The sequence below is a fragment of the Hyaena hyaena genome, unplaced genomic scaffold (assembly GCF_003009895.1).
Source record: "Hyaena hyaena isolate Hyena2069 unplaced genomic scaffold, ASM300989v1 scaffold_971, whole genome shotgun sequence".
Classification (NCBI taxonomy): domain Eukaryota; kingdom Metazoa; phylum Chordata; class Mammalia; order Carnivora; family Hyaenidae; genus Hyaena; species Hyaena hyaena.
The window spans coordinates 425,828-450,806 of NW_024081604.1; the positions used below are offsets into that span (position 1 = coordinate 425,828).

Consider the following 24,979-nt stretch of genomic DNA (forward strand, 5'->3'; position numbering starts at 1 on the left):
TGGGTAATTCTGAAGTGAAAGAAAATATTAAGCTCCTTTCACATGTCAGGTGCTGTTAGGTCTGGATAATTAACATTCATATAGCTATTGCTAGTAGATTGTAAGGACTCTTCTTAAAAGGGAGTCTGACTCCTTACTAAGGTTTAAAGTATGCATGTCTTTCCAACCAGCCTTTCCCTTTTGCAGTCCTAAGAATAAAAGCACCAGATTTTTCTAGACATGTACCAGGATGTATGTATATTGTTTCTTCAGTGAGCAGCCTAACACATTGGTTGGCAGCCATCCTGTGGAATGTTGTGAAGTTGCAAACAGGATCTTTTAAAGCTACGTGTGTTGACTTGGAGTGGTGTCCATGATACTTTACAGCAAAGCAAAGCTGCTTTTGTAGTCCTAACAGTGTTCCTGGTACTGCTAATTACACAGCATTGGGAAGCATCTTGTACGTACTTTATTATCCCCTTGTACAGATGAGAAAAGTGAGGCCCAAAGAGATTGTTACTCACCAGCGTTGTCAGAGCTGAGATTTTGTACTTATGCTACTGCTCTCCATGATCTGCTCTGTTTAGCAAGACGTCATGGAAAGTCCAAAAGAAGAGGGGAAACTGTTAGCTATTTATCGAGCAGTGTGCCCTCCCCATTAGGATATAAAACATCATTGGTTTTTCTCCTTTCCTGTGGCACCATAAGCACTCATTAGTTAAGAGCAACAGTAGGATCTTAATGACCTTTGTCCAAATTTAGAAGACTTCAGTTCCTTCTGATTAACAGACTCCTTATATGGCATAATTTGTTGCCATTCATATCAGAATTTTCTCTACTTCTACCCACTGCAGTTCTGAATTCTATCTTCCGTTCCCCATGTGCCTTACTTTTCTTTTCCAGATGAGAACCCTTGACCCAAATCTTCTAGGATTTGATCCTTCACTTATAAACATGCTATGCCAGTGCTGTTCACAAATATGTGTGTGTATACCCACATGTATATATACACCTAGAAATTTAGAAGGCTCATTCTTAATCCTGTTGATCTTAAAGTTATGCATATTTCCAAGGATACAAATAACCCTTTTGATCTAACCAGTTCACCAAGGTGACTTGGCCTTTCTCTTTTTTTTTTTTTGCCATCTTCACCTGTTTGCATACTTTTCAAATTTTTAATTATCTCTAGTGTTGTAATATGTGCTAAAAGTAAAATGCTATCCAACAGATTTGTATTTTAAAGCATTTAAAGAGTAATGCATATTTGTAATGGAATAAAATGAAAATAGTGTAGGAGGGCATATGGTAGAAAGTGACACCCTCCTGTGTTTCCCGTGGGTGTATCCCTTGCTACAGCCCTTTGAAAAGCAATTTGGTAAGATCTGTTAAACTTCAAAAGGTATGTGGCCTTTGACCGAAATAGTTCCTTTTCTTGGTTTTTTGAGAACCGTGTACAAGGTAGCTCATGCAGAGATACTGGCTGTACCATTATTAATTACCCATTTTTTGCATAATAAGTTAAATATACTGGCCTACCCATGGTGTTCTATTTAGCACTTTAAACAAATAGATTTATATGTGCTGATCTAGAAAAGTCTTTAAGATATGCTATTAACTGCAAAAAAGATATGAACTAAAGCATATTGTGAGTCCATACTGTATGTATACTATTCATATATTTTTAACACAAGGAAAAACACTGTGACTGTAGGAATTCTAGAAAAAGAACAATTTTTCTTTTTACTGTACGAGTTCACAACATGCTGTCTTCCCTTTTAACCATCTCTCTTAGCTTTCCACACCTGTAGTCAGATACCACCATATTCTTCCTAACAGCTATACACTCTTCCATTGTTGGATATATGATATATTTAAGCTGTTTTACCAATGTGTAATTTTTAAGTTTCCTGTTTGTATTAACTGTGGTTTAGTTAATGTTGGTGTGACCAGTTATCTTTGTATTTGTGTGAACATCCCCATAGGATAAATTGTTAGCACAGCTTCTGGGCATCAAGATGGCTGTGACAGACCTACATAGAATACCTCCACTTTCCCTCAGAGCCCAGGCTTTAATGAAAAGAGGGACTGGGAGGTTTTTTGTTTCATTTTGGTTTCTCAGAAACTAAGTTTGTCTTTGCCTCTGCATATTATTTTCTGTTTGGATATCTTTTAAGTGATGTGGGTGGAATCGTTTCCCCAAAGCCATGCTCCTTATGAGCAGTTGTTGGCCCTACTTTGCCAGCACATTAATTGACTCATGTTCCTGCATGCTGAGGCCTGTTCGGGACATGTGCCTCCTCAGAGATGTGTAGTTATGTTTGCTTCTGCTGTAGGACAAGTGTTTTCCTTGTCTGCAACTCAGCATTTCTTCAAAGGAAAATTATTAACAAATGGCTGTCCTAGAGCCAATTTAAGAGTCTTGATTCAGAAACAACCTAACAGTCAGTCTTTTTCTGGGCTTTTCCTTATTATGTGTCTGAAAGTGCCCAGTGTTCTCTCCTTGGCAGTCTTGAAGTCATTTTTCCTGCCAGTACACAACAGAATTTTGCCTCCTTCATTCTTCCATGGGCAGTTTTTTGTTTTTATGCACACTTAATGTCTCAGCATGTACCTGGGTTTGATAGCTTCACAGTTTTTTTGTGTACCTTTGCCTTGAGGTCCATGCACATGTCAAACCCTGAGGTTGGCACATGGCAAGTACAGAAGCAGATTTTCCCTGAACAATAGTTGCTAGTGCTGAGCATTTGCTTCGTGTGTCTCATTCAGTCTTCATATCAACCTTGGAAGACACGTGGTATTATTTATTTCCCATTTTAAATATGAGAAAACAGATACAAACTGAAGTACAGAGAGATCAGATTGACTTTCCAAGAGGCATAGAGTTATTGAGTGAGTGGTAAAACCAGCCAGATCAGTCACTTCCAGAGTCTGACTGCCAAGCAAGGTCCTTCCTAAGCTAATGGGGAAGTGAAATGATAGCAGTTCCCTTGCCTAGCTGGGAAGGTTTGCTAACTGAAGCAAGAGTTCAGACCAGACTTCAGTGTCACTTATTACTGCAGAAACCATAACTGGGTTGACTGTATCTTAAACCATGTAAGCAAGTGTATTAGTGTCCTGTTGCTACTGTAACAAATTTCAGTTGACCCTTAAACAACATGGGGGCTAGGAATGCTGACCCCTGTGAGTTGAAAACCCATGTATAATTTTTGAGCTCCCCAAAACTTAACTACTAAGAGCCTACTGTTGACCAGAAGGCTTTGATAACACAGTCATTTAGCACGAATTTTATCTGATACATGTATTATGTACTATAGTCTTACAGTAAAGCAAGCTACAGAAAAGAAGGTGTTATTAAGAAAATCCTAAGGAAGGGGTGCCTGGGTGGCTCATTCGTTTGAGCATCTGACTCTTGATTGTGGCTCAGGTCATGATCTCACGCTTCACAAGCTTAAGCCCCATGCGCTTACAGTGCAGAGCCTGTTTAGGATTCTCTGTCATGCTCTTTCTCTCTCTTTCTCTCTTTCTCTGTCAAAAATAAAAACATTTTTAAAAATCATAAGGAAGAGATAACGTTTATATACTTATCGAAGAACATGTACTTCACTCACTTCCCCTATGATTGTAAACCTCCATTGCCCTTGGTCAGCATTTCATTCAGCATTGATCATGCCTTATTTTATGCTGGACAGGAGTATTGCTATTTATAGTGACTGAAATTTAGGTCATTAAATGTTTCATTGAATGTATTGACACTTAAGTTATGTGAAACACCATGGATAGGTGGGCAGGCTGTGTGAAGAGGTGTTTCTCATTTGCTCTTTCCTTTGCTGGATCTTGACAGCATAGTCCTGAAACTATTAGAAATACTCGTATTAAAGTGTTCATTTCTTCCTCAGGGCTGTCCCTTTCACTTGTGCCTATGGGGTTGAGTGCTCTGAGGCTCCAGCCGTAACCACAGTTTCTCCTTGGTGCTGGCCCCCTATACCAGCTCCAGCCCAGACCTTACTTCCGAGTTGCTCACATTTGTCTGGACATCTTGATCGACTTAATCCTCATAATAGCTGTATAAATGGGTGGATAAACTGCATTTTATGATTGGAAATGGAGAATCAAAAAGATATGGCAGTTTGCTCTAAGCCATGTAGCTAGTGGTTAAAGCGCTTTATTTAAAGAGAAAAATGTAAAATGTTTCCACTTGACATAGGAAATGAAAACTATAGTTAATAATATCACATGTAATGACATAACATAAAGCATAACTAATACATGTTTTGTCTTAAGGTAGAAGTTCAGAACAAAGAGGAGTGATTAGACAAAGGGCAGAAATAGAGGAGAGAGGGACAGAGATAAGGTGCAGGTTTTGTTGCATGGACACTGCTTGGGGTATAGCTGGAGGTTTTTGTGGCCCTGTTTTCATACTTAATTATGGTTGTAAATGGGGGTATTGCTAATACTTGACTCATGGAAGGCTGATATGAAGCCAGAGCTGGAGTACGTGGCACCATTTTATTGGTTAGTTTTACAAAAAGAGAAAAGCCTCTCTTTATATGGGCTGGAACAGTCATTTGACCTGTTCTTCAACTCCATCTGGAATTGTTTTGGGGTTAAGCCTTCCCCTAAGACACATATGACAAAAGGCTAGGATTTCATCCCTGCAGAGCACTGAGGCCTCCTTACTGAGCCAGGGGGCTTTGGAGCCAGCTAATGTCACTGTTTGGTATGTGACAGGATGAAAGTAACAGATTAATTTTGGTAGGCAGACCTGCTAGCTGTATAAACTGAACGAGTATATTACCCATGCCGTTCCCTTCTCTCCGGGCCCCAGAAGTAGACATTAAGTGATCTACTGTCCCGTTTTCCCTTCATCTGGCCCTCCCCTCTATAGCAAAGATAAAGACTCTTTCCTGTATTACTCATGGGTTCAAGTTGAGAACAAGGTAAAGGACATAGAAAGTGCTTTATTCTGAAAACTTAGGGTAAAAATTTGTAGGGTGATTTGGCTCTGGCTCTGGGTTAATTTTAGCCTCTCCTTTATGGATTCAAAAAGTTGAACTGAGTGAGTTCAGAACTAATTTTGATGGGTAGAGGAACAAGCTAAATGAGGTGCAAAGAGATTCCCTAAAGTGAGGCAGGACAAATGGCTGCTTTCTTCAGTGGGCCAAAGGCATGAAAAAATAATATTGGGGGTGAAAAAGTAACAGGGCAGGAATTACTCTCATTAGAGACAGGCCAGGCCAGTCAAATGTAAGTTTAGGACCTTGTCTGGAACTTGAAACTAAAAAAGCATTTATTTTTAAAAAAAGATGTTTGGAAGACATAAAGGAAATTTGCATATGGTCTGTATATTAGTTGGTGCTTGGGAAATAATTTTTATCAGATGTGATTATGACATTGCAGTGAAAAGTATGGATATTTTGGTCCATCTAAAGAGAGGTAAAATGACAGAGTCTGAGATTTGCAATCATGGAAAAGCTAATAGATGAAGCAAGCTTGACAACATTTAAACTGTTGAATCCAGGCGATGGATATATATGGGGTTCACTGTACAGACCTCTAACATCTACACTGATTGAGAATTTTATAGTGACTTCTTAAGTGGTTTACCCAGCCTCCCGAGCCCAATATTGAGTTGTACCTACAGTCCGCTGTGGTTGTCCTGTCACAGTCACCAAACATGGTGGAAAGTATTTTGCCACCAACCCAGAGCCAAAAAAGCCCAATACCATCCCAAAGTGGGTTTTCCAATAGTTGCCTTCACCTTATCCAGAGCTGTTGATTCTGGAGCAAGCACCAAGATGTTGACCTAGATACAGTTGATTCACCATCCCCCAGAGGATGGAGTGATGGCTTTAAAAAAAAAACAAAAACATTTTCACTTTATTTTGTAGGACCACCAAAAGGCCTCAGACCTTCTATGATGGAAGTCATTCCTGTGCCAGAGGAGTATGCCATATTCCCCTGGCTGAGCCATTCTGCCCCAAAACGAGAGAGGTTTGTAGTCTTTCTGGAAGGTGCACTAAAATAAGTCGTAAGGGCTTGGGGTGGCATCTACAGTTAGATTAATTGGCTAAGCACATGGTCCCTCTTGCACCTCTCAAACTTCCTTCTTAGGCAAGGTTTCATGAAGAGTTTCCCTGTGTCACTAATGCCACCATGACTCTCAGTCATTTATAAGCTAAATCACTCAAAGTTGCAAGCTACTTTTTATAGGATTTGATTTTGCTGTCAGAATACCTTTTTCTAAAAAAAATTTTTTAAACATTTATTTATTACTGAGAGACAGAGACACAGAGCATGAGCGTGGGAGGGGCAGGGGAGGGGGTGGGACACAGAATCTGAAGCAGGCTTGAGGCTCTGAGCTGTCAGCACAGAGCCTGAAGCGGGGCTTGAACTCAAACTGCAGGATCATGACCTGAGCCGAAGTCGGATGCTTAACTGACTGAGCCACCCAGGAGCCCCAGAATACTTTTTTTTTAAGTTTATTTTTTTTAAGTTTTATTTTTTCTAAGTTTATTTTGAGAGAGAGTGTATACACGCAGAAGCAGGGAAGGGGGACAGAGAGAGAGGGAGAGAGAATCCCAAGCAGGCCCTTAGCTGTCAGCATGGAGCCCAACGCAGGGCATGATCTTCTGAGCTGAAACCCAGAGTCAGACACTTAACTGATGGCCCAGAATAATTTAGTATAAGACAGCATATTAGTCAAGAGTGTATAGTCTAGAACCAGATTACCTCTGGTTCTAGGATCAAACCTCTGCTCTTGTGCTTGGTTGTATTTTTCTGGACAAGTTACCTAATGCCTCTGGGCCTCAGTTTCCCCATTTGGAAAATGAAGGTAATGCTAACACATATCTCACAGAAATGTGTAAGGGATAAATGCATTATTACTCATAAAGTGCTTTGAACTATACGTGTCAGTTATGAGATATCCAATTACTGGTAACTGCTTTTATGAATTACTAGTGATAATCTATAAATTGTCAGATTGGTATCATTGACCTTTGAAGTGAGTTTGGCTATAACTACCCAGCCTCCTTTCCAGGATTATAGTAAAATCTCAGAACTACAGGGATAGCTCTACAAATGGCAGTGAAAGTATATAACCATGCTACTCATTCAGATAATTTCAACACCTACATATGGAAAGTAGATTTTTAACTTTTATGTTCAGCATAATTGTGTAAAAATAGGTTCCTTGTGGTTAATAGCAAGGGCACCTTAACCTCATCGTGGTTTCAGAATTCTAGAATTTGAAGCCAGGAGTCAGAGGGAGACCCATTTCAGATACACCACAGCTTATTGGTTCCCTCTGATTTCTTTGAAAGTAATTTTTTTATTTGTTTTTTAAAAATGGCAAGTTAAGTTTGTATTTGGATGTATGTGTTTCTGGGTAGTTAGCAGAATATATCAAAATGTTGGTGCTAGTCTTCCCTCTGAGACATAGATCTGTCCACGTAATGAATTTGTTTTCCAGGGGTAAGCAGAGGTATATAAAATTCTAGTCCATTTCCAAATGGGGGCAGCTTGGGAAGAAATAGACTAGGGAGAGATATGCTTGAGATCTTGTCCCACAGAGAAAACACTGACTTATAGTACTAGGAGTAGAGGTAGGGTAGGGGAAATACTAATGATGTCTTCAGAACTCATGCAAATGTGGTGGCTTGGTGATAGTTTCCAGTAACAGTTTGGCCTCCCTTGAGACCAGATTAACTCAGCAGTTATTGGTCTAGTCAGGTCAAGGGACACTGCGCCCGCTGCCCCCCACCCCACCCCCTGCCCCGAACATTTAGAGTGCAGGAAAGGAGGTTTAAGAAAATGGGAAAGGGGTGCCTGGGTGGTTCAGGAAGTTAAGCATCCAACTCTTGATTTCAGCTCAGGTCATGATCCCAGGGTCCTGGGACTGAGTGCCATGTTGGGCTCCATGTTGAATGTTGAGCCTGCTTGGGATTCTCTCTTTCTCTCCCTCTGCTCCCCTCCCCGACTTGTGCGTGTTCTCTAACAACAACAAAAAATTTGGGAAAAATAGCCTTTGGAATATAATTTTATTCCTACATATTCTGAAAGAGATTTGTAAACATTGTCCAGAAATGTAAAGAGTAGATGGTGCTGCCCTTTGGTAATTATCACTTTAACTTTGAACATTCACATGACTTTTCATGTACTGATGAGGAAGGATTGTCAAGGTGAACTGTCAAGTGGCAAACAAGGTATGAACAATGGTTGTACTGTATTCTGCCACTCGTGTTGTATATAAAGAGGTAAATATGAAAATACTTACATGCAAATAGAGTCTTTTTGGAAAATTGACCCAAAAACCTGGTGATTTCCCTTGGGAGGTGTAATAGCTCACTAAGACATGGGTGGAAAAAATACTTGTCACGGAATATCCTTTTATATTGTTTATCTTTTGTTCCATGTCACTTCTACCCCCGAAATATTTTCACTTCTTGTCATTTTAGGAGGTAATCTGAAGCAGTCTTTGCAAGTTCTAATACATAAAATATATTTAGCTTGGTGATCTAATATTGCTAATAAAATCTGAAGGATTATGGTAGGTTCAGGAGTTCCAAATTAAAGCATCTTGGCCTCAGACCCAGAGATCTCTCAGCCTGTGGTTTGAATCTCTGGTACATAATGTTTGAGTTCTCTGTTCTTGTGGGGGTAAAGTTACAAGATTCAGGGTCTGTCACTGTAGCTGGTCCAGACCCAGAAGCCTTTACTTCCTTTCCTCACCATCATGCGCCTACCTCCCAGAGTTACGTGAGAACTTCACCTGCCACAATCCAGTGTACGATGTAGTAGTGCTGTTCCGCCACTAATCTGTAGAGATGCTTGAATTTGGCCCAGACATACAGGTTGGTTATTCAGGATTTTAAAAGACATTGAATGAAGACAGGACTGGGCTGGCTACATCTTTTCTAAAAAAATCTTTTTAAATGTTTATTCGTTTCTGAAAGAGAGACCTGGAGCACCAGTGGGGGAGGGACAGAAAAAGAGGGAAACACAGAATCTAAAGCAGGCTCTAGGCTCTGAGCTGTCAGCACAGAGCCTGATGTGGGGCTTGAACCAACAAACTGGGAGATCATGACCTGAGCCAAAGTTGGATGCTCACCCAACTGAGCCACCAAGGTACGCCTGGGCTGGCTATATCTTAATTTGGGGGTTCTAGGAGTAGGTAGGGGAAGGAGGAGTGATTTAGGTCCTTGAATTTATAACCTGTACTCTAAGTATTGTTATTAAATAATAAAAATTAATTATTAAATTAATAATAATATTTTTATTAAGAGTAGTCTTATTTTCCACATAATCTAAGGTAAATAAACATGATAGAACATCAACTGTTCAATGCCCTGTGACTTGTCATGCTTCTAAATTTGGAGTTGCCAAAGCTCATGCTAAAATTCTTTAATAATTTGCCTATGTGATTCCAACATGTGCAGGCTAGACAGACTTTGGCCTAAATTAGAGCCTTTATTGGTATAGAGTCTCTCCATTTTATATTTAAAGCACCCCAGGAACCTTTGTCAATTATTTGGCAAATGTGTGTAGAAGGTGTCAATATTAACAATTGTTAGAAGACTGGTTTAGCTTTTACACAATGTTTACAGTATGCCCAAAAGAATTCTGTGATGTATATTCCTTAGCTCATTTAACCTACACACTACTTCTCTAATACAGTCTTTATCTCATTTTACAAATAAGAAAATGACATACAAAGATTAAGGGAATTTCTGGCAGTGGTTAAGTAGGTTAACAGTTAAATTTAAAAGGCTTAATTTTTTTTAGGACTTTTTTTTTAATTAAAAAGGAATGTTGAAGTGCAGGCTAGAAATTAATAACCAGAAAGAAGGTTAGATGTGCATTATTAATTAGATGCTGGGAAAAGTGATCGGGCTTTTAACGTTTTTAAAATCTATGCATGGCCTTCCCATTGAAAGAGATGCCATGATCAGTTTATCCCTAGAAAGAAAAAACCTGCACAGCCTCATTCTGTTTTTACTCTTCTTTGGGAAAAAAGATTATGAAGAAGTCATTTTCTAACCAAAAAAAAAGGTTTTACAATGGTCTTTACATTGTGTTTGAAAGACCAATCCAGGAGCTTGGAAACTGTTCCTAGCATGTCTTTGAGATGTGAATAGGATCGGTACCTTAGCTCCACCTCCTGGGTGAAGGGCTGAGACTCAAGTCCATATTCACAACCCAGGTTAGTCTCTTCAAGCTGTTAATAAATAAATGAAATTAAAGTATAAAAACAAATGCCTGGTGTATAGAAAAAGCTCACTGTTTGCCTTTGTTGCTGTAAGTCATATGTGCAAGGTGCTGGGGGACAGGATTATGTAAGGAGGGTGAAGGTCCAGGAAACACACTTGTGTGATCCCCCAGGCTCTGTCATAGGGCCTCCAGGTAGTAGCCATTTATATAAAAATACTTAAATAATTAACTTGTTGAACATTGGGCGGGGGGAAAAACCAAAATATTAAACTGTTACTTACATTTGTATGTTTTGAGTCTGTGATTCTTTGTTTTCTAGGTCCTCATAGAGACTGCTAAAAAGTTAGGGCTCCGGTCCCACTCAAAAGGGACAGTGGTCACCATCGAGGGACCTCGCTTTAGCTCGAGGGCGGAAAGCTTCATGTTCCGCACCTGGGGGGCAGATGTTATCAACATGACCACGGTTCCTGAGGTGGTTCTTGCTAAGGAGGCTGGAATTTGCTATGCAAGTATCGCCATGGCGACAGATTATGATTGCTGGAAGGAGCATGAGGAAGCGGTAGGTGGAATTTGCTTCTGAAAACATATAGCCTGGATTTCTGGTTGCCATGAGAGCCATTGAGAGTGCCTTAACCATTTGTTTCTACTGTATTAGTTCCAGAAAGCACCTTTCTACCAGGTCTCAAAGTCAGCTTCTTATATATGGTCATATATTTTATTAATTCTCTTTGGAAGATACAAAATAGGTCTCCATAGAGAAGAACATGACACTTTCCAAGGATCAACAGTAAGCAGTGCATTGTAGACATGTAGGTGCAGTGGGAATTAATTTTGAGACTTAGGCTTTTTTTCAGTTTTTATTTTTTTTAATGTTTAGTTTTGAGAGACAGAGAGAAGGACAGAACATGAGTAGGGGAGGGGCAGAGAGAGAGGGAGACACAGAACCCAAAGTAGGCTCTAGGCTTGGAACACTCAGCACAGAGTCCGACCCGGAGCTTGAACCCATGAACCATGAGATCATGACCTGAGTAGAAGTCAAGATGCTTACCTGACGAGCCACTCAGTCACCCCGAGACTTGGGCCTTATTTTAATTTTAAAGATAAAAGTGTGTTTTGTTTGTAATTTCCTTATTCTGCACTACTGGTTATTTGTTTTCAAAGGGAAAGACCTATTACCTCTGTCTGGTATGAGGACACTGAATTCATATCTGTCTAACCTGCTGTGACCAGATAGATGATGCTTGGCGTAGGAATATGACAGCAGACAGACAAGTTTGTAAGGGGCTAACATTCTGAGGCTTTGGGGGTCTTAGGGAGGAAGTACAGAGGTTTAAGCAGACCAATGTAAGAAAGCTCAGGCTTAAAAAGAAATAGTATGGCGACAAGTACATATCCAGTTGACTCAACCAAACATTTGAAGTCTGGGAAGCCTTTCTGGTATATGTGTTGTGGGAAAGGCAGGCATGCATGGATGGAGTGGAGAGGAGGGAGGGAGGCAGGCAGTGCCATGCAGACTATGTAAGGATTTCAGAGGGGAGGTTAGTAAAGGGTTCTGGGCAGGAAAGACAGCAAGGTCCATCTGGTATTTGAAGACACTGGACCTGTCAGTCAGGCTTCCAAAATAAATATTCTCATTGTGGAAAACTTGAAACATGTACAAAAGTAGAGAGTCTAGTATAATGAACCCCCAGTTACACATCACCCCTACCTTTCCACAATTACCAGCCACAGCCAATCTGTGTCATATATACACCCCTGCACTTCTCTCTCCTCTGCCCTCATTATTTCGAAGTAAATATTTTTCCAAAAGGACTTTTTTTTAAATAACAAAATAACCACAATACCATTATGGTACCCCAAAAAACTGATATGAATCCTTAGTATAATCAAGTATCTAGGCTGTTTACATTTTCCTACTAGTCTCCTACAACCATTCAAATCAGGGTCCCTTATAAGGCACACATTGCATTTGAATGATATGCCTTTTTTTGAGAGAGAGAAGGAGAAAGCATGCAAGCTTGGGCGGGAAGGGCGAAGGGAGAGGGAGGTAGAATCTTAAGTAGACTCCACACTCAGCACAGAGCCCAACATGGGTCTTGATCTCATAAGTATGAGGTCATGTGCTGAGCTGAAATAAAGAGTCAGATGCTTAATCAACTGAGCCACCCAGGCACCCCCCGGAATGATATGCCTCTCATATCTCTTTCAATCTAATATTCCCCGGTCTTCATTCCTTGGATTTTACTGAAGAAACTGTATCACTTGTCTTGTTCTCGATCTCATTTTAAAATAGAGAAAGGGATAAAAGTACAGTCAAGGAGTTTTGAAGTAAAAAACAAGTGCAGGGCTGGCTGTTCTGAGCACATGTAGGGGAGCTGACATCTTCTGGAAGGTGACCCTTCCCACCGTATCAGAACTGCTTGTTTCACCATCCATTTTCATACAAAACAGAGTAAGATATTCTTGTTGTCTGTCCATCTTTGTATATGGAGTTTGGATTATACTTGAACACAGGTTCCTTGTTTTGTGTCAATACCTTTGTGTATAAGAGACTTCCAAATCCTGACACAGCATAATCTCTAACTTGGCAGCTCTGGTTACCTAAGGGACAGCTCAGCCTCCTTGTGTTGAGAAGCTGCTTCCAATTAGCAGGAGGCTCCAGCCCCTGCCACTCCCCTAGAATTGCTTCCTGCCTGTGGCTTTCTGCTCATTCTGGTAACATTTGTCTACTCCTCTGCAGAGCAAATGGTGCTTTCCTTTACCACATGAGGTTTGGAAAGCAGTCAGTTGGAGCCACTTGAGTTGAAAGCAGAGAAACTAAGCTGGGTATGAGTGGTAAGGTACAAAGGCAGATAATGCTGAATGCCACAAGAAAAGCATAGATGAAGTTTTGCATCACCAACCAGTCATGTGTGTCATTGTGCTTTAGACCAGATGTGCAGCCTGGCGTGGTATGAAGATCTAAGAGTTGCCCAAACCCACCTTCAATTCCTTTTGCTCCATTTACTTGTAACACAGGACAGGTTATTTGATACTTTTACTCTTCTGTGGGATGGAGCCAAAGTGAGGGGTAGAGGTTGTTTATAGTTTTGATCTTGTAGAATTTCTGGGAGATTAAACCAAATGATATATGTTGAGCAAGTACCACAGTGCAGGCTCCTAAGAGGGGATGGTCATCAGATGGCAGCTGTGATGGAGGGGCGTGCAGAAATGTGAAGAAAACTTGACATTTGAGCTGGACATTAAATAGAGGGTTTAGAGGGGTGCCTAGGTGGCTCAGTCGGTTAAGCATCTGACTTTGGCTCATCATGATCTCATGGTTCATAAGATTGAGCCCCACATTGGACTCTATGCTGACACTGCAGAACCTGCTTAGGATCCTCTCTTTCTCCCTGTCTCTGCCTCTCCCTTGCTCTAGCTCTCCCTCACTCTTTCTCTCAAAAAACTTTAAACAGAGGGTTAGATTTTATTGTGAGGAATGGGCATTTTGGGTAGAATCCAACATCAGGAACAAAGAAGAGAAAAAGAGTTCAGAGTCTATATAGAAATATCAGTTAAAAGGAAAAGAATAGGGGCGCCTGGGTGGCTTAGTTGGTTAAGTGTCCGACTTCAGCTCCGGTCATGATCTCGTGGTTCGTGGGTTCAAACCGGTTCATGTCGGGGTCTGTGCTGACAGCTAGCTCAAAGCCTGGAACCTGATTCAGATTCTGTGTATCCCTATCACTCTGACCCTCCCCTGATCATGCTGTCTCTCTCTCTCAGAAATAAAACATTTTTTAAAAAATTAAAATAAGAATAATCATAAAAAATAAAAGGAAAAGTATAAGGGAAAAAAGTATACATAAGGTAAGTCTCTTGGGTGCTTCATGAGCCTATGTTGGAAGACTCTGCTTAAGATATGCCTCTAACACCCAGCTAGTCATTGCTTTGTATCCCCACAGTGAACGGTGCTCATCATTTTCTCCTGAAACACACCTCAGTGTTTGTGGGAGGGATTTGGACTTTATATAAACTCCAGGAAATAAGTTGAAAGGTATAATCCTTGTGCCCTTGAACCTCAGATATGCTCTAAGTATAGTGAAGTGTGACAAATATTCCACTTTATCTAATTATCCATTTTACATTCAGTTTTCAACTTCCTTATGAAACAATTTCAGTCATATACAACAAAAGGAGACAACAGTATGAGCTTCTATAAATCCACACCAAGCTTCCTCTATGAACATACCAACTTAATGGCCAATCATATTTTATCTATACTCTGATCCATAATTTTATCCGTGAACACCTAACATAACCACATATCATTATTTCTAACAATAATTCCTTAATCTATCAAGGCAGAGTTCATGTTTCTAGTGATCTCTAATATCACAGTTTTTTACTTCCAAGTGTTCTGAAAAGAAACCGGGTCATTTGACCTCCAGACTTTCCCACAGTCTGGATTACTGAAATCATCTCCTTGGGGTAGTTTGACAGATTTCTCTGTCTTCTTTATTATTTTCTATAAGTTGACAGCTGGTTCTAAAGATTTTTTGATCCAGTTCAGGTGTCAGATGTAGTATTTACTTCTCCCATCAGAAAACTCATTCAAGTAGACTGTTTATTTGGTTTGGGATTCTTTGGTTTCTGTGATCTAGCAGACCATCATTAATTCATTGGGAGCTGCAAAAATGATGATATTCTGATTAGAGCGTTTCTCTTTATTAGCGTGAAGTCATCTCTAAAGGGAAATGTGCTGGAGCATCTGGGTGGTTCAGTCTGTTAAGTGTCAGATTTAGGCTCAGGTCATGATCTTGTGGTTTGTGAGCTTAAGCCCCTGCATCAGGCTCTGTGCTGACAGCCTAGAGCCTGGAGTCTGCTTCAGATTCTGTGTCTCCCTTGCTCTCTGCCCCTCCCCAACTCATGCTCTGTCTCTTTTTCTCTCTCAAAAAATGAATAAACATTAAAAAAATTTGTAAGAGGGGCGCCTGGGTGACCCGGTCGGTTGAGCGTCCGACTTTGGCTCAGGTCATAATCTCACGGTTCGTGGGTTCAGGCCACGCGTTGGGCTCTGTGCTGACAGCTCAGATCCTGGAGCCTGCTTCGGATTCTGTGTCTCCCTCTCTCTCTGACCCTCCCCTGCTCACGCTGTCTCTCTCTCTCTCTCCTAGAAATAAATAAAGCATTAAAAAAATTTTTTTTTAAAAATGGGGCGCCTGGGTGGCTTAGTCGGTAAAGCGTCCGACTTTCGCTTAGGTCATGATCTCGCAGTTCGTGGGTTCGAGCCCCGCGTTGGGCTCTGTGCTGACTGCCAGCTCAGAGCCTGGAGCTTGTTTCAGAGTCTGTGACTCCCTCTCTCTGACCCTCCCCTGCTCACGCTGTCTCTCTCTCTCTCTCTCTCTCTCCTAGAAATAAGTAAAACATTAAAAAAATTTAAAAAAAATTTTATTTAAAAATTGTAAGAGAAATGTGCTTATCTTCTGATTAGCTAGCCAGTGTAGCAATAGTTTTAAGACTGGAATCCATTTTAGTGTGGATGTGAGGAGAATTAGCCACATCTTTCTACCACATTATACTTCTGAGATGGTTTCTCAGACATCAGATTGAGAACCATTGGTGCTTTTCAGATATGTCATTAGGTTTCTCCAATACCTCCCTGCTGGAAGTAAGACTGGCTCGAAAAATGCAGAGCTAGTGCTCAGGGGATTGGAATTGGAGTAAACTGATTTCACAGATCAGGTGGAACTCAGCAACATGGTCTGTGAAAAGCAGTGGAACTGTAAATTGCTAGTAACATCCTGTGCTGTTGTTTCTCTAGGTTTCAGTGGACAAGGTCTTAAAGACCCTGAAAGAAAATGCCAATAAAGCCAAAAGTTTACTCCTCACTACCATACCTCAGATAGGGTCCATGGAATGGTCAGAAACCCTCCAGAACCTGAAGGTAAGTATCCTCAGCCATCTGCAAGCAGACCCTTCTATAGACTTTCAGCTGCCTTTTCTCCTCTATTTTCACTTCACCTTGTTTAGCTCATCATATATTTTATACTAGTCTAGAAGTTCTCTACAAGTTTTCATGCTCTACGAAAATTGAGGAGTTTTGTATTTTGGCTAATGATGCAAGACTGTTGAAAGTTGAGGTGGTAAGATTACATTTTATTATCTAGTCTGCCAGGTTCTAAACACTGTCATGCTTTGCAAGGTATCAGTAAGTCCTACTTTAGCAGATTGATAGTGCTTGTTCTGCACATGGCTTACATTGTTGACAAAGGTGGGTGCTGTTTGGCAGACCTATGCAAAGTTTGAAGCCAAAACACTAACACAGCATTACCAAAATGGTGCCAAGGAATGTCTACATAGGGTTGATGATGTATCAAACTAAGACAGTGGTTAATGATAAACATAGGATGGGTTGTAGATTGGTAGCTTTTTAACTCTGGTAGTAATTCCCAGAATATAATTTAAACAGACTGCTAAACTCAGAGACTCATGATTTTTATTTGGACATTTTGTGACTCTCTCGATTAACCACATTGGATAAGGAATTGCCTCAAATTGATTGGATATTACATTCCCCTAGTATCCATAGAGGGTAACTAGTGTGTCGTAAGGTCTAGAACACACCTCTGCTCTTGGATCTTATGACAAGTAGTTGAGAGATTTGAAAAGTTGATAAAAGCCTTCCCTACCTGAACTGCTAGCAGCAAGGAGCCCTGGAGAGCCACCATTTTAGTGTGATGAAGACACTGCATGGTAGTCAATGATTGACAGCTGCTGGGCATGGAGGAACCACGATTTAGAGTGGAGTGGATGCTGACTACGTGGTATAAATTCTCCACCACAGCTGATTTCAAGCTATCCACACAAAGCCACTGATAGATACACAGAGCTGGTTCTTGCAGACTGATACAGAAGGCTGCAGCACACCCTGTAACAAGGTGTCTCTCAGCCTTAAGGACTGGCAAAGTCAGAAATACTGGAATTTGTATTCTATTTTCCCACTAGACTTCTAGTCCATAAGGGACAGGAAATACATGTGTTGGTTTCAACCTGTATACTTAGGAGATAAATGCTCTTAATTGAGTAAATGATAGCCCTTTCCCCCCATGAAGTGTTTCATCATTATTGAAATATAGGCCACCCTTACTATAATTATGAAGAAAAGGGAAACAAAGTAATTTCTAAGAATAGGGAGTGTTAGTCTAAACTGGAAACCGTTACATTTCCCTGAGCTCAGTGCAGGAGGAGCAGCATAACGTTAGCTTTAGCTTGTCTAAACAAGGACGCTATTGATTGTGGGAAATATGACTCATACTTTTGCAGCTGCTGAGGCTAATGTCACCTGCAAAATATGATGGGTTGGTTTTTTTTAGGTTTTCCAACTGACTGTAGTTTGACCATGGTCTTTTGAATTTGAAGATAATTTCCCGAGCAATAAATTTATTATTTCAGCCTCATTTTTAAGTAAAAATGCTTGAATCATAGAAATTTATGTTCCTTCTGAGAAGCTTCTGAAAGTATGTAAAAATAGTGTGTTTCCGTAGGTATGCATTTTTAAAGAGGGTTAATGTGTGTAGCTTTCATCAGATTCTCAAGAAAGAAATTAATCATCAGATTTGGAAGAAAGAAAATGAAGAATTGCTGCTCTAGACAAAACTAAGAATCATGGCCTCCATTCTGTCACATTAAGGAACACCATACTAATAACCCCTTATTCTGGGGTAGCATGTTCATGGAAATGTGTATCATCCATTTGTTCATTTCAGAAACACTTAGTATGTACCCACTATGTGTCCAGCTGTGGTTTATAAAGATACATAAGACTTGATGTAATGAAGATCCTGTTATGTTTGGAGATACTAATACATTAAAATTTCAAGGATTTTTTCCAGTGGGATAAAGGACAGAGATTGTGTTAATTTTAGTCCAGGCTGGAGGTTGGTGCATAAAATGTGTTCTAGTGAATGTGAAAGGGAATAGAGATCTGAGAGAATCTGAATGGCCTTTTTGAAATAAACACACTTTACAGGAGAGGAGAGAGAGAGAGGAACAAAGAGTTACAGGCTATGTCGCAAGTCCTACCTCTGGTTGGTTGTTTCTAAGCTTTGGTGAACATGAGAATTTTCTGAGAAGTGTACACCATGAGTCCTCACTCTCTAAAATCAAAATCTAGTTTAAGGCATCTGGGGGGCTCAGTCGGTTAAGCGCCTAACTTTGGCTCAAGTCACGATCTCGAGGTCTGAGTGTTCAAGCCCTGTGTTAGGCCCTGTGCTGATAGCTCAGAGCTGGAGCCTGCTTCAGATCCTGTGTCTCCTTCTCTCTCTGCTCCTCCCCTGTTCTCACTCTGGCTCTCTCCCTCTTAAAAATAAAGTTTAATGAAAATCTGGTTTGTAATAAGTACTCCATGTGATTATCCTCCTCCTAAAAATCACTACCTACAGCAAGTGCTTGGTTAACTATAATCTATGCCTGCTTTCTTCCTTTTAGAATACAGCCCAGTTTTCTGTTTTATTACCAAGACATTAAAATAGTGTGGCTGCCTAGAAGACCAGAAGACTTTCAAATTCCAGTCATTTGGGAAATTTCTGCATAACTTGGAAAAAACATGTAAAGACATGCAGCTCTCGTGCCCCCGCCTGCTAAGGAAGAACGTGACAAGACATGCACATATCAGAGATGCCTTCTAGAAGGTTTTGACTGCTTCAGAAAACAGAAAGAAAGCAAATCACCAGTAAACATGTGGAAAAATTCTTACACTTCAGAAAAAATGTGAGAAATTCTTATACTTTAGAAAAAAAGACAAGACTCCATTTACTCTTGCTCCAATAAATTTGTAATGATAAAGGGTGGGAGGTGACATCCAGTTTCCCATGTTACCAAGGAAATAAGAATAACTAGAATTTTTGGGCTATTTATTGGTGTAACTGAAAATTCATACAGTCTTTCTAGAGGGCAGTTTGGTAAAATGTATCAAAGGTCTTAAAAATACTTAACACCCTTGTGCTGGTTACTCTACTCCTAGGACTTTATCTTTAAAAAATTATCAGAGATACAAGGAATTATGTATAAAGAAGGATGTTTAATTTAGTTTTAGTTATAATAACAAATATGTAAAACAATTTGAATATCCAATAGTTGGAGATAAATTTTGACCTGGCTCTAATTAGACTGTGAAGCGGACAACTGAAGATCATGTTTTCACATATTTAATGTCCTCAAGAAATGGTTGCTCTGTCATACGAAATGACAAAAGGATATGTGTAATCATTTTACATTGCTAATTTTGTCTTTAAATTCTTTTTGATGTACAAAAAGGCTAGAAATGAATATATAATCTTTTGTTACTGTATTTGGGGGAGGGAACAATTTTCTTTATATTTTTCTGTGTCTTCACATTTTTCTACAGTGAATATAATCAGATGGTAAATCTGTCTTAAAAATAAATAAAAAAGATCCAGTTCCTGAAAACATATACGCGTATTGATACAAAATTTAAGATGATAATTCTAAGAAGAGTTCTGTTTGAGTTCCATTTTCATTTTGTTAAAGAAGAGGATTGCAAATGACTGTACAGTCAAACGATATTTGGGCTTGCCACAACTAGAGAAAAGTTGGGTGTTTAATACTGAAATAGTCTTAAACTATGTAAGAGACTATATACACACATTATAGTGTGTCAGGTAGTTTTAAAATTAATTTTTAATCTTTGTTTCTGCTTTTTATGAGTTGATGAATTATTTTACAGGAGTTAGTGCTTTGGATTTTTTCATAAAATAGAAGCTTGCTTCTTACACTGCTTTATGTTGTTAGTTTTATAGGAATGTGTTTTGTTTTCTGTCATAGGGAGATAATTTTTTTTTCCTCAGAATTATTACTTTTCACTGTGGTCTGTTACTGGGTCCTTTAGTGATACATCCTGTCTGTTTACAGTCTGTAAAGTCCATGTGTTTGTGTCTAGGAGATTGTCTTCAAGATAATAACCTGCTAATTATAAACAATAAAATAAATCAGTTACCCCCCAGCATTAAAACATGGAGCAGTTTGGGTTACATGTGATTATGACTCTCTCATTCTCCAATACATTGACTCAACTCTGGTTCTGCATTAGAGATGCACAGATGACCTAATGAATCTGACCCAGGGTTCTCTGGGTCTGTAACTCCTGATTCACTACTACTCTGTAATACTATACCTTCCTTTCCTTCATTCTTAGTAGTTGTCCGAGGATATCAAGGCAAAAACATGTGGGCATTTTTCTTGCTGCCTTCAGAAAGTACAGGTCTCCCCAACGACTTTCTATCCCTAGAAATATAATACAAGCCAATATGTAATTTTAAATCTAGAAGCTACATTTAAAAAAATGCAATTAATAATATATTTAATCTATCCAAAATCTGTCAACATGTAATCAATAGCAAAAAGTCAAAAAATTTTACACATCTTTTGCAAATACTAAATCTTTGGAATCAGGTGTGTATTTTACTCTTAACAGCACATCTCAAATCGGATGTTGAATTTTCATTAGAGATAATTTGATGTTATTAAATTTTATAAATTTCACTATGAAAAAGTAGATCCACATACCCATCATTGCAAGTATACTGAAACATACCAATTTTTAAATTTAAGTTACATACTAAAATTATAAATTCAGTTTCTCAATCAAGTTTAAGTTTATTTCAAGTGTTCAACAACCATGTGTGTCTAATGGCCACCGTATCAGAGTAGCTCTTAGACTTCAGGTCCAAGCAGGCTGGACCACCTTTTACTTCTCTCCTTTGTTGTCTCTGCACCTGACTCTGCTCTACCGTCACTCCTTCATCTGCGTCAGTGGCTGGCTGTCCTTCTGTGTTTCCCCAAACACCCTGTCCTATTATAGTACCTGTCACACTGTATTATACTTGTCTGATTGTCCAATTAGCTTAGTGACTGACACAGAAGCATTATTACATATGTTTGTTAAATGTATAAACCCATGATGCTTCTGCCTATTGAAATTTTAGTGATGCTTCCATTTCCATTTCAAATCACTTCTCCCTAGAACTAGAGTCTGGCTTCTTGTTAACAGTTCAGTTCAGGATAAGGATCATAGTGTCCTGGGCTGGCAGAAGCCAAAAGTCCATGTTTTCCAAGAAGGGAAAGACTATATTTACAGCTATCATGTTAGTGCCTTCATTAATATTACTAGAGCTCTCTACTCTACCCATTCTCTTATATTTTGCCCATTTATGTCACCTTGTTATCTTGGCAGAGGTAGGGGTGAGTCAGGGTTTAATACAGTTGAAAAATTCTTAGAATGGAGAAATTAGGAATTCTGGGTATTGACTTTTGAGTTGACAAAAATGCATATATATAATTTATTCTGTTACCTTGACAATTATTTACACATTTCTCTTGTTCCTCTTGTCATGTATTCTGTCTTCCCAGGGAGACTGTAGGTTTCTATAAATTATGGATTGATTTAGGTGTCATTCCCAAGGTGCCCATGTCTTAACATTTAATGAACAACAAATAAAAAGTTGTTGGTTTTACCTCAATCAGTAGTTTAAATGACACACACATAAATTGAACAGCTTGTGATAGCAACAGGATCCCGAAGAAATGATTTTTGAAGAAGTACAGACACTGAAATATCTAAGTGTTTCAGAATTAAGCATTTAACCAAAAAAGAGATGTGTGCCTGATTTCATAGGTATTTTATAGCAGAGCACATTTTTTTTTAGAATAAAAACAAAATACATGTGGGGCGCCTGGGTGGCTTAGTCGGTTAAGCGTCCGACTTTCGCTTAGGTCATGATCTCGCGGTTCATGGGTTCGAGCCCCGCGTCGGGCCCTGTGCTGACTGCCGGCTCGGAGCCTGGAGCCTGTTTCAGTCTGTGACTCCCTCTCTCTCTGACCCTCCCCTGCTCACGCTGTCTCTCTCTCTCCTAGAAATAAATAAAACATTAAAAAAAAATTAAAAAAAAAAAAACAATACATGTGATGATTTCATTTAGGGAAAATTAACAGGAAATTGTCATTGTTTTCAAATGATGCTCTCAGCTTTATAGATGATTCAGGTTTAAAAAGTACACACATCGGAATGTGATGATGCATTTGTTAACTGTTCTTTTTGACCTCATTTTAGATTACAAAATTCCTTGCCCGTAAGAATCAAGACTACAAGGTCAAAGCAGTAAGTAATAGGAAAGTCGATTCCAAATGTGTAAGAGAACATAAAGAATAGTAATGAATCGACTACCTGACTTCAAGAATTATCATCTCGTAGCCTATATGCTTCTTCTATACTACACTCCTCCCATGTTATTTTGAAGCATTTTACAAACATATAATCTCAACCATGCGTATTTCAATGTTAAATCTAAAAGATAACTATTTTTAAGATAGCCACAATGCCATTGGCACACATTTGAAAATAAAATCCCTTAGTGTCAAATATGCAGTGAATGTTCAAAAGTTCACATATCTCCTGATGGCCTGTTTTTTATAGATACATTCTTTATTTGAATCAGGATCCAGTTAAATTCCACATACAGCAAATGGTTGGTATGTATTTTATGTTCCTTTTAATCTCTGAGTTCACTCTCCCTTTCTTGCTGGCTCTTTGTTCTCCCTTTGTCTCCCTCCCCCATCTTTCATGTGTTCTCTCCTGCTCTCTCTCCTTATGGTTTACTTGATGAGGAAACCCAATTTGTCCTAGAGAGTTTCATGTAAATCCATATTCTAGTAACTGCATCTCCATAGGACATAGGGCATAGGACATAATCCTTGGTCTTCTGATTTCCTCTACGTTGATTAGTTGGATCTAGATAGATTTTTTTTCAAGGCTACTTTAGAGGAGGTGGTATGCTATTTCATCAGGAGGCACATAATGTCTCATCTCTCTTGGATGTTATTAGTAGCCATCAGCTTTTAATGCCTCTACCCATTAATTTACTTTTTAAAATTTTTTTAGAGAGAGTGTGTGAGTAGGGAAGAGGTGCAGAGGGAGAGAGAGGAAGAGAATCTGTTTTTAAAAATATAACTTATTGTCAGATTAGTTTCCATATAACACCGAGTGTTCATCCCAACAAGTGCCCTCCTCAATGCCCATCACCCGTTTTCCCCTCTCCCGCACCCCCCATCAACCCTCAGTTTGTTCTCAGTATTTAAAGAGTCTTACCATTTGGCTCCCTCCCTCTCTGTAACTTTTCTCCCCTTCCCCATGGTCTTCTGATAAGTTTCTCAAGTTCCACAAATGAGTGAAAACATGGCATCTGTCTTTTCTCTGACTGACTTATTTCACTCCCTGTTTAAATTAAGGTTTAAAAAATCTTTATAGATACAGAAAGAGCATTCCATAAAATTAAACAAGAAACAAATTCCTTAGAATTTAAGAATGGATCAGATATATACTATGAAATACACATTGGATAAAAGGTTAGAAACAAAGCCAAAGGAAAAGAAAATAGAAGAAATCAACGAGACTATCTTAAAATACTAGGCAGATTTTTTAAAGTACTAAATAGTACTGAAGGAAATTTAAATTATAAAATTTTAATAAGTAAAATAAAAGTAAAATAAATTCAATAAAATTGAATTAAATTAAAATTTAAATAATCAAAAACTCAAAAGAGTAATTCAGAATATTAGACAGAACTGGAGATAACATTGGTTAGATGGATTATGAACTAAAGAAAATAAATTCAGAATATACAGAGAAATAGGGGTACCTGGCTGGCTCAGTCGGTATATCATGTGACTCCTAATCTCGGGGTTGTGAGTTGAATTCAAGCCCCATGTTGGGTGTAGAGCTCACATACAGAATAGAATATAACAGAAATAAAGAGATGGAAAATACGACAACTTGAAATGTAAAGCATAGCAGAAGTTCCAATGTAGATCTTACTTTTGGAATACATGTTCCAAAAAGAAGAAATAAAGATGGGCAGCATTACTCGGACTCTCAGCATGACAGCCTGAAGAACTCTGTGGACTCACTCAGCAGCAAACCCAGTGAAAATTATTTTAGAACAACCAGCTAAAATTGCTCAGTATGGCTGATGAACACACATCTGAATAAACACACATTCAAGAGAATTTATTAAAATGTATAAAGAACCATGACAGTCTGGTATTTGAACTGAGAATCAATCTGCTTCCTCCTTCCTTTCAACTGAGCAAGATGGAAACTTGAGGCTGGCACAGGCAAAAGCACAATCTCACCTCCCCTAGTTCCCAGTTGGAGAGCTATCAACCCAGGAGGGGCAAAAAAGTCAGTATTTCTCATCCTGCACCCACCTATCTGCTTCTGAGGCTAAGTTATAGGTAAGCATAGGTGAGAGGTGGAGTTTTTCTTCTTCCACCCAGTCCCTAAGGAGCTCTACCCTGGGTGGGTGTTGCTGAGAATACTGGGACCCCAATCCTCTTTCCACCAGCCTGGTGGAGAATCAAGCCAAAAAAAAAAAAAAAAAAAAAAAAAAAAAAAAAAAAAAAAAAAAAGCTGAAGATCCTGCCCACCACCACCACAGAGCACTCAGCTCCTAAACTGGGAATGTCATTGAAAGAGAAGCTTGCCATTGTCCTTGTTTCCACTTCCATAGCCATGACCCCAAGACTTTGCCTGGAGGGAGAGTAGGCAATAAACCTTTTCCTAAAGGAACTGACTTTACTTGCCAGAGAGTGTGGAGAAGTTCAAGCCTAAGGGTGCCCTCCAAAACTACCTTCACTATTAGTAAAAGAAGTACTGAAGGGCAATTGGGATGACATTAGTAGAATCATTGGACATACTAGCTAAACTGTAGGCCAGCTAGTATGCAGGAGAGAACCTGGA

The 24,979-nt window shown here is 39.3% G+C and overlaps 1 protein-coding gene and 1 long non-coding RNA gene across 4 annotated transcripts in view; one reads left to right on the top strand and one right to left on the bottom strand.

The window, feature by feature from the left end:
• The window catches only part of LOC120223231 (methylthioadenosine phosphorylase), a 47,828-nt gene extending 28,191 nt beyond the window's left edge, over positions 1–19,637 (top strand). Inside the window, exons 5-8 of the mRNA XM_039221255.1 lie at positions 5,868–5,970; positions 10,508–10,747; positions 15,989–16,111; positions 18,655–19,637. Coding sequence (XP_039077186.1) covers positions 5,868–5,970; positions 10,508–10,747; positions 15,989–16,111; positions 18,655–18,693 — 505 coding nt within the window. The 3' untranslated portion in view covers positions 18,694–19,637. The remainder of the gene's footprint in view (positions 1–5,867; positions 5,971–10,507; positions 10,748–15,988; positions 16,112–18,654) is intronic.
• Positions 3,475–24,979, bottom strand: part of LOC120223234 — a 33,660-nt gene continuing 12,155 nt past the window's right edge. The window contains exons 3-4 of one of the 3 annotated variants that reach the window (XR_005526239.1): positions 20,360–20,469; positions 3,475–3,504 (exon numbers count right to left, since the gene is read on the bottom strand). This is a non-coding gene — a long non-coding RNA (uncharacterized LOC120223234). Of the gene's footprint in view, positions 3,505–10,145; positions 10,196–15,554; positions 15,573–20,359; positions 20,470–24,979 lie in introns of those variants that run through there. The other 2 variants (XR_005526240.1, XR_005526241.1) reach the window with 2 other exon arrangements.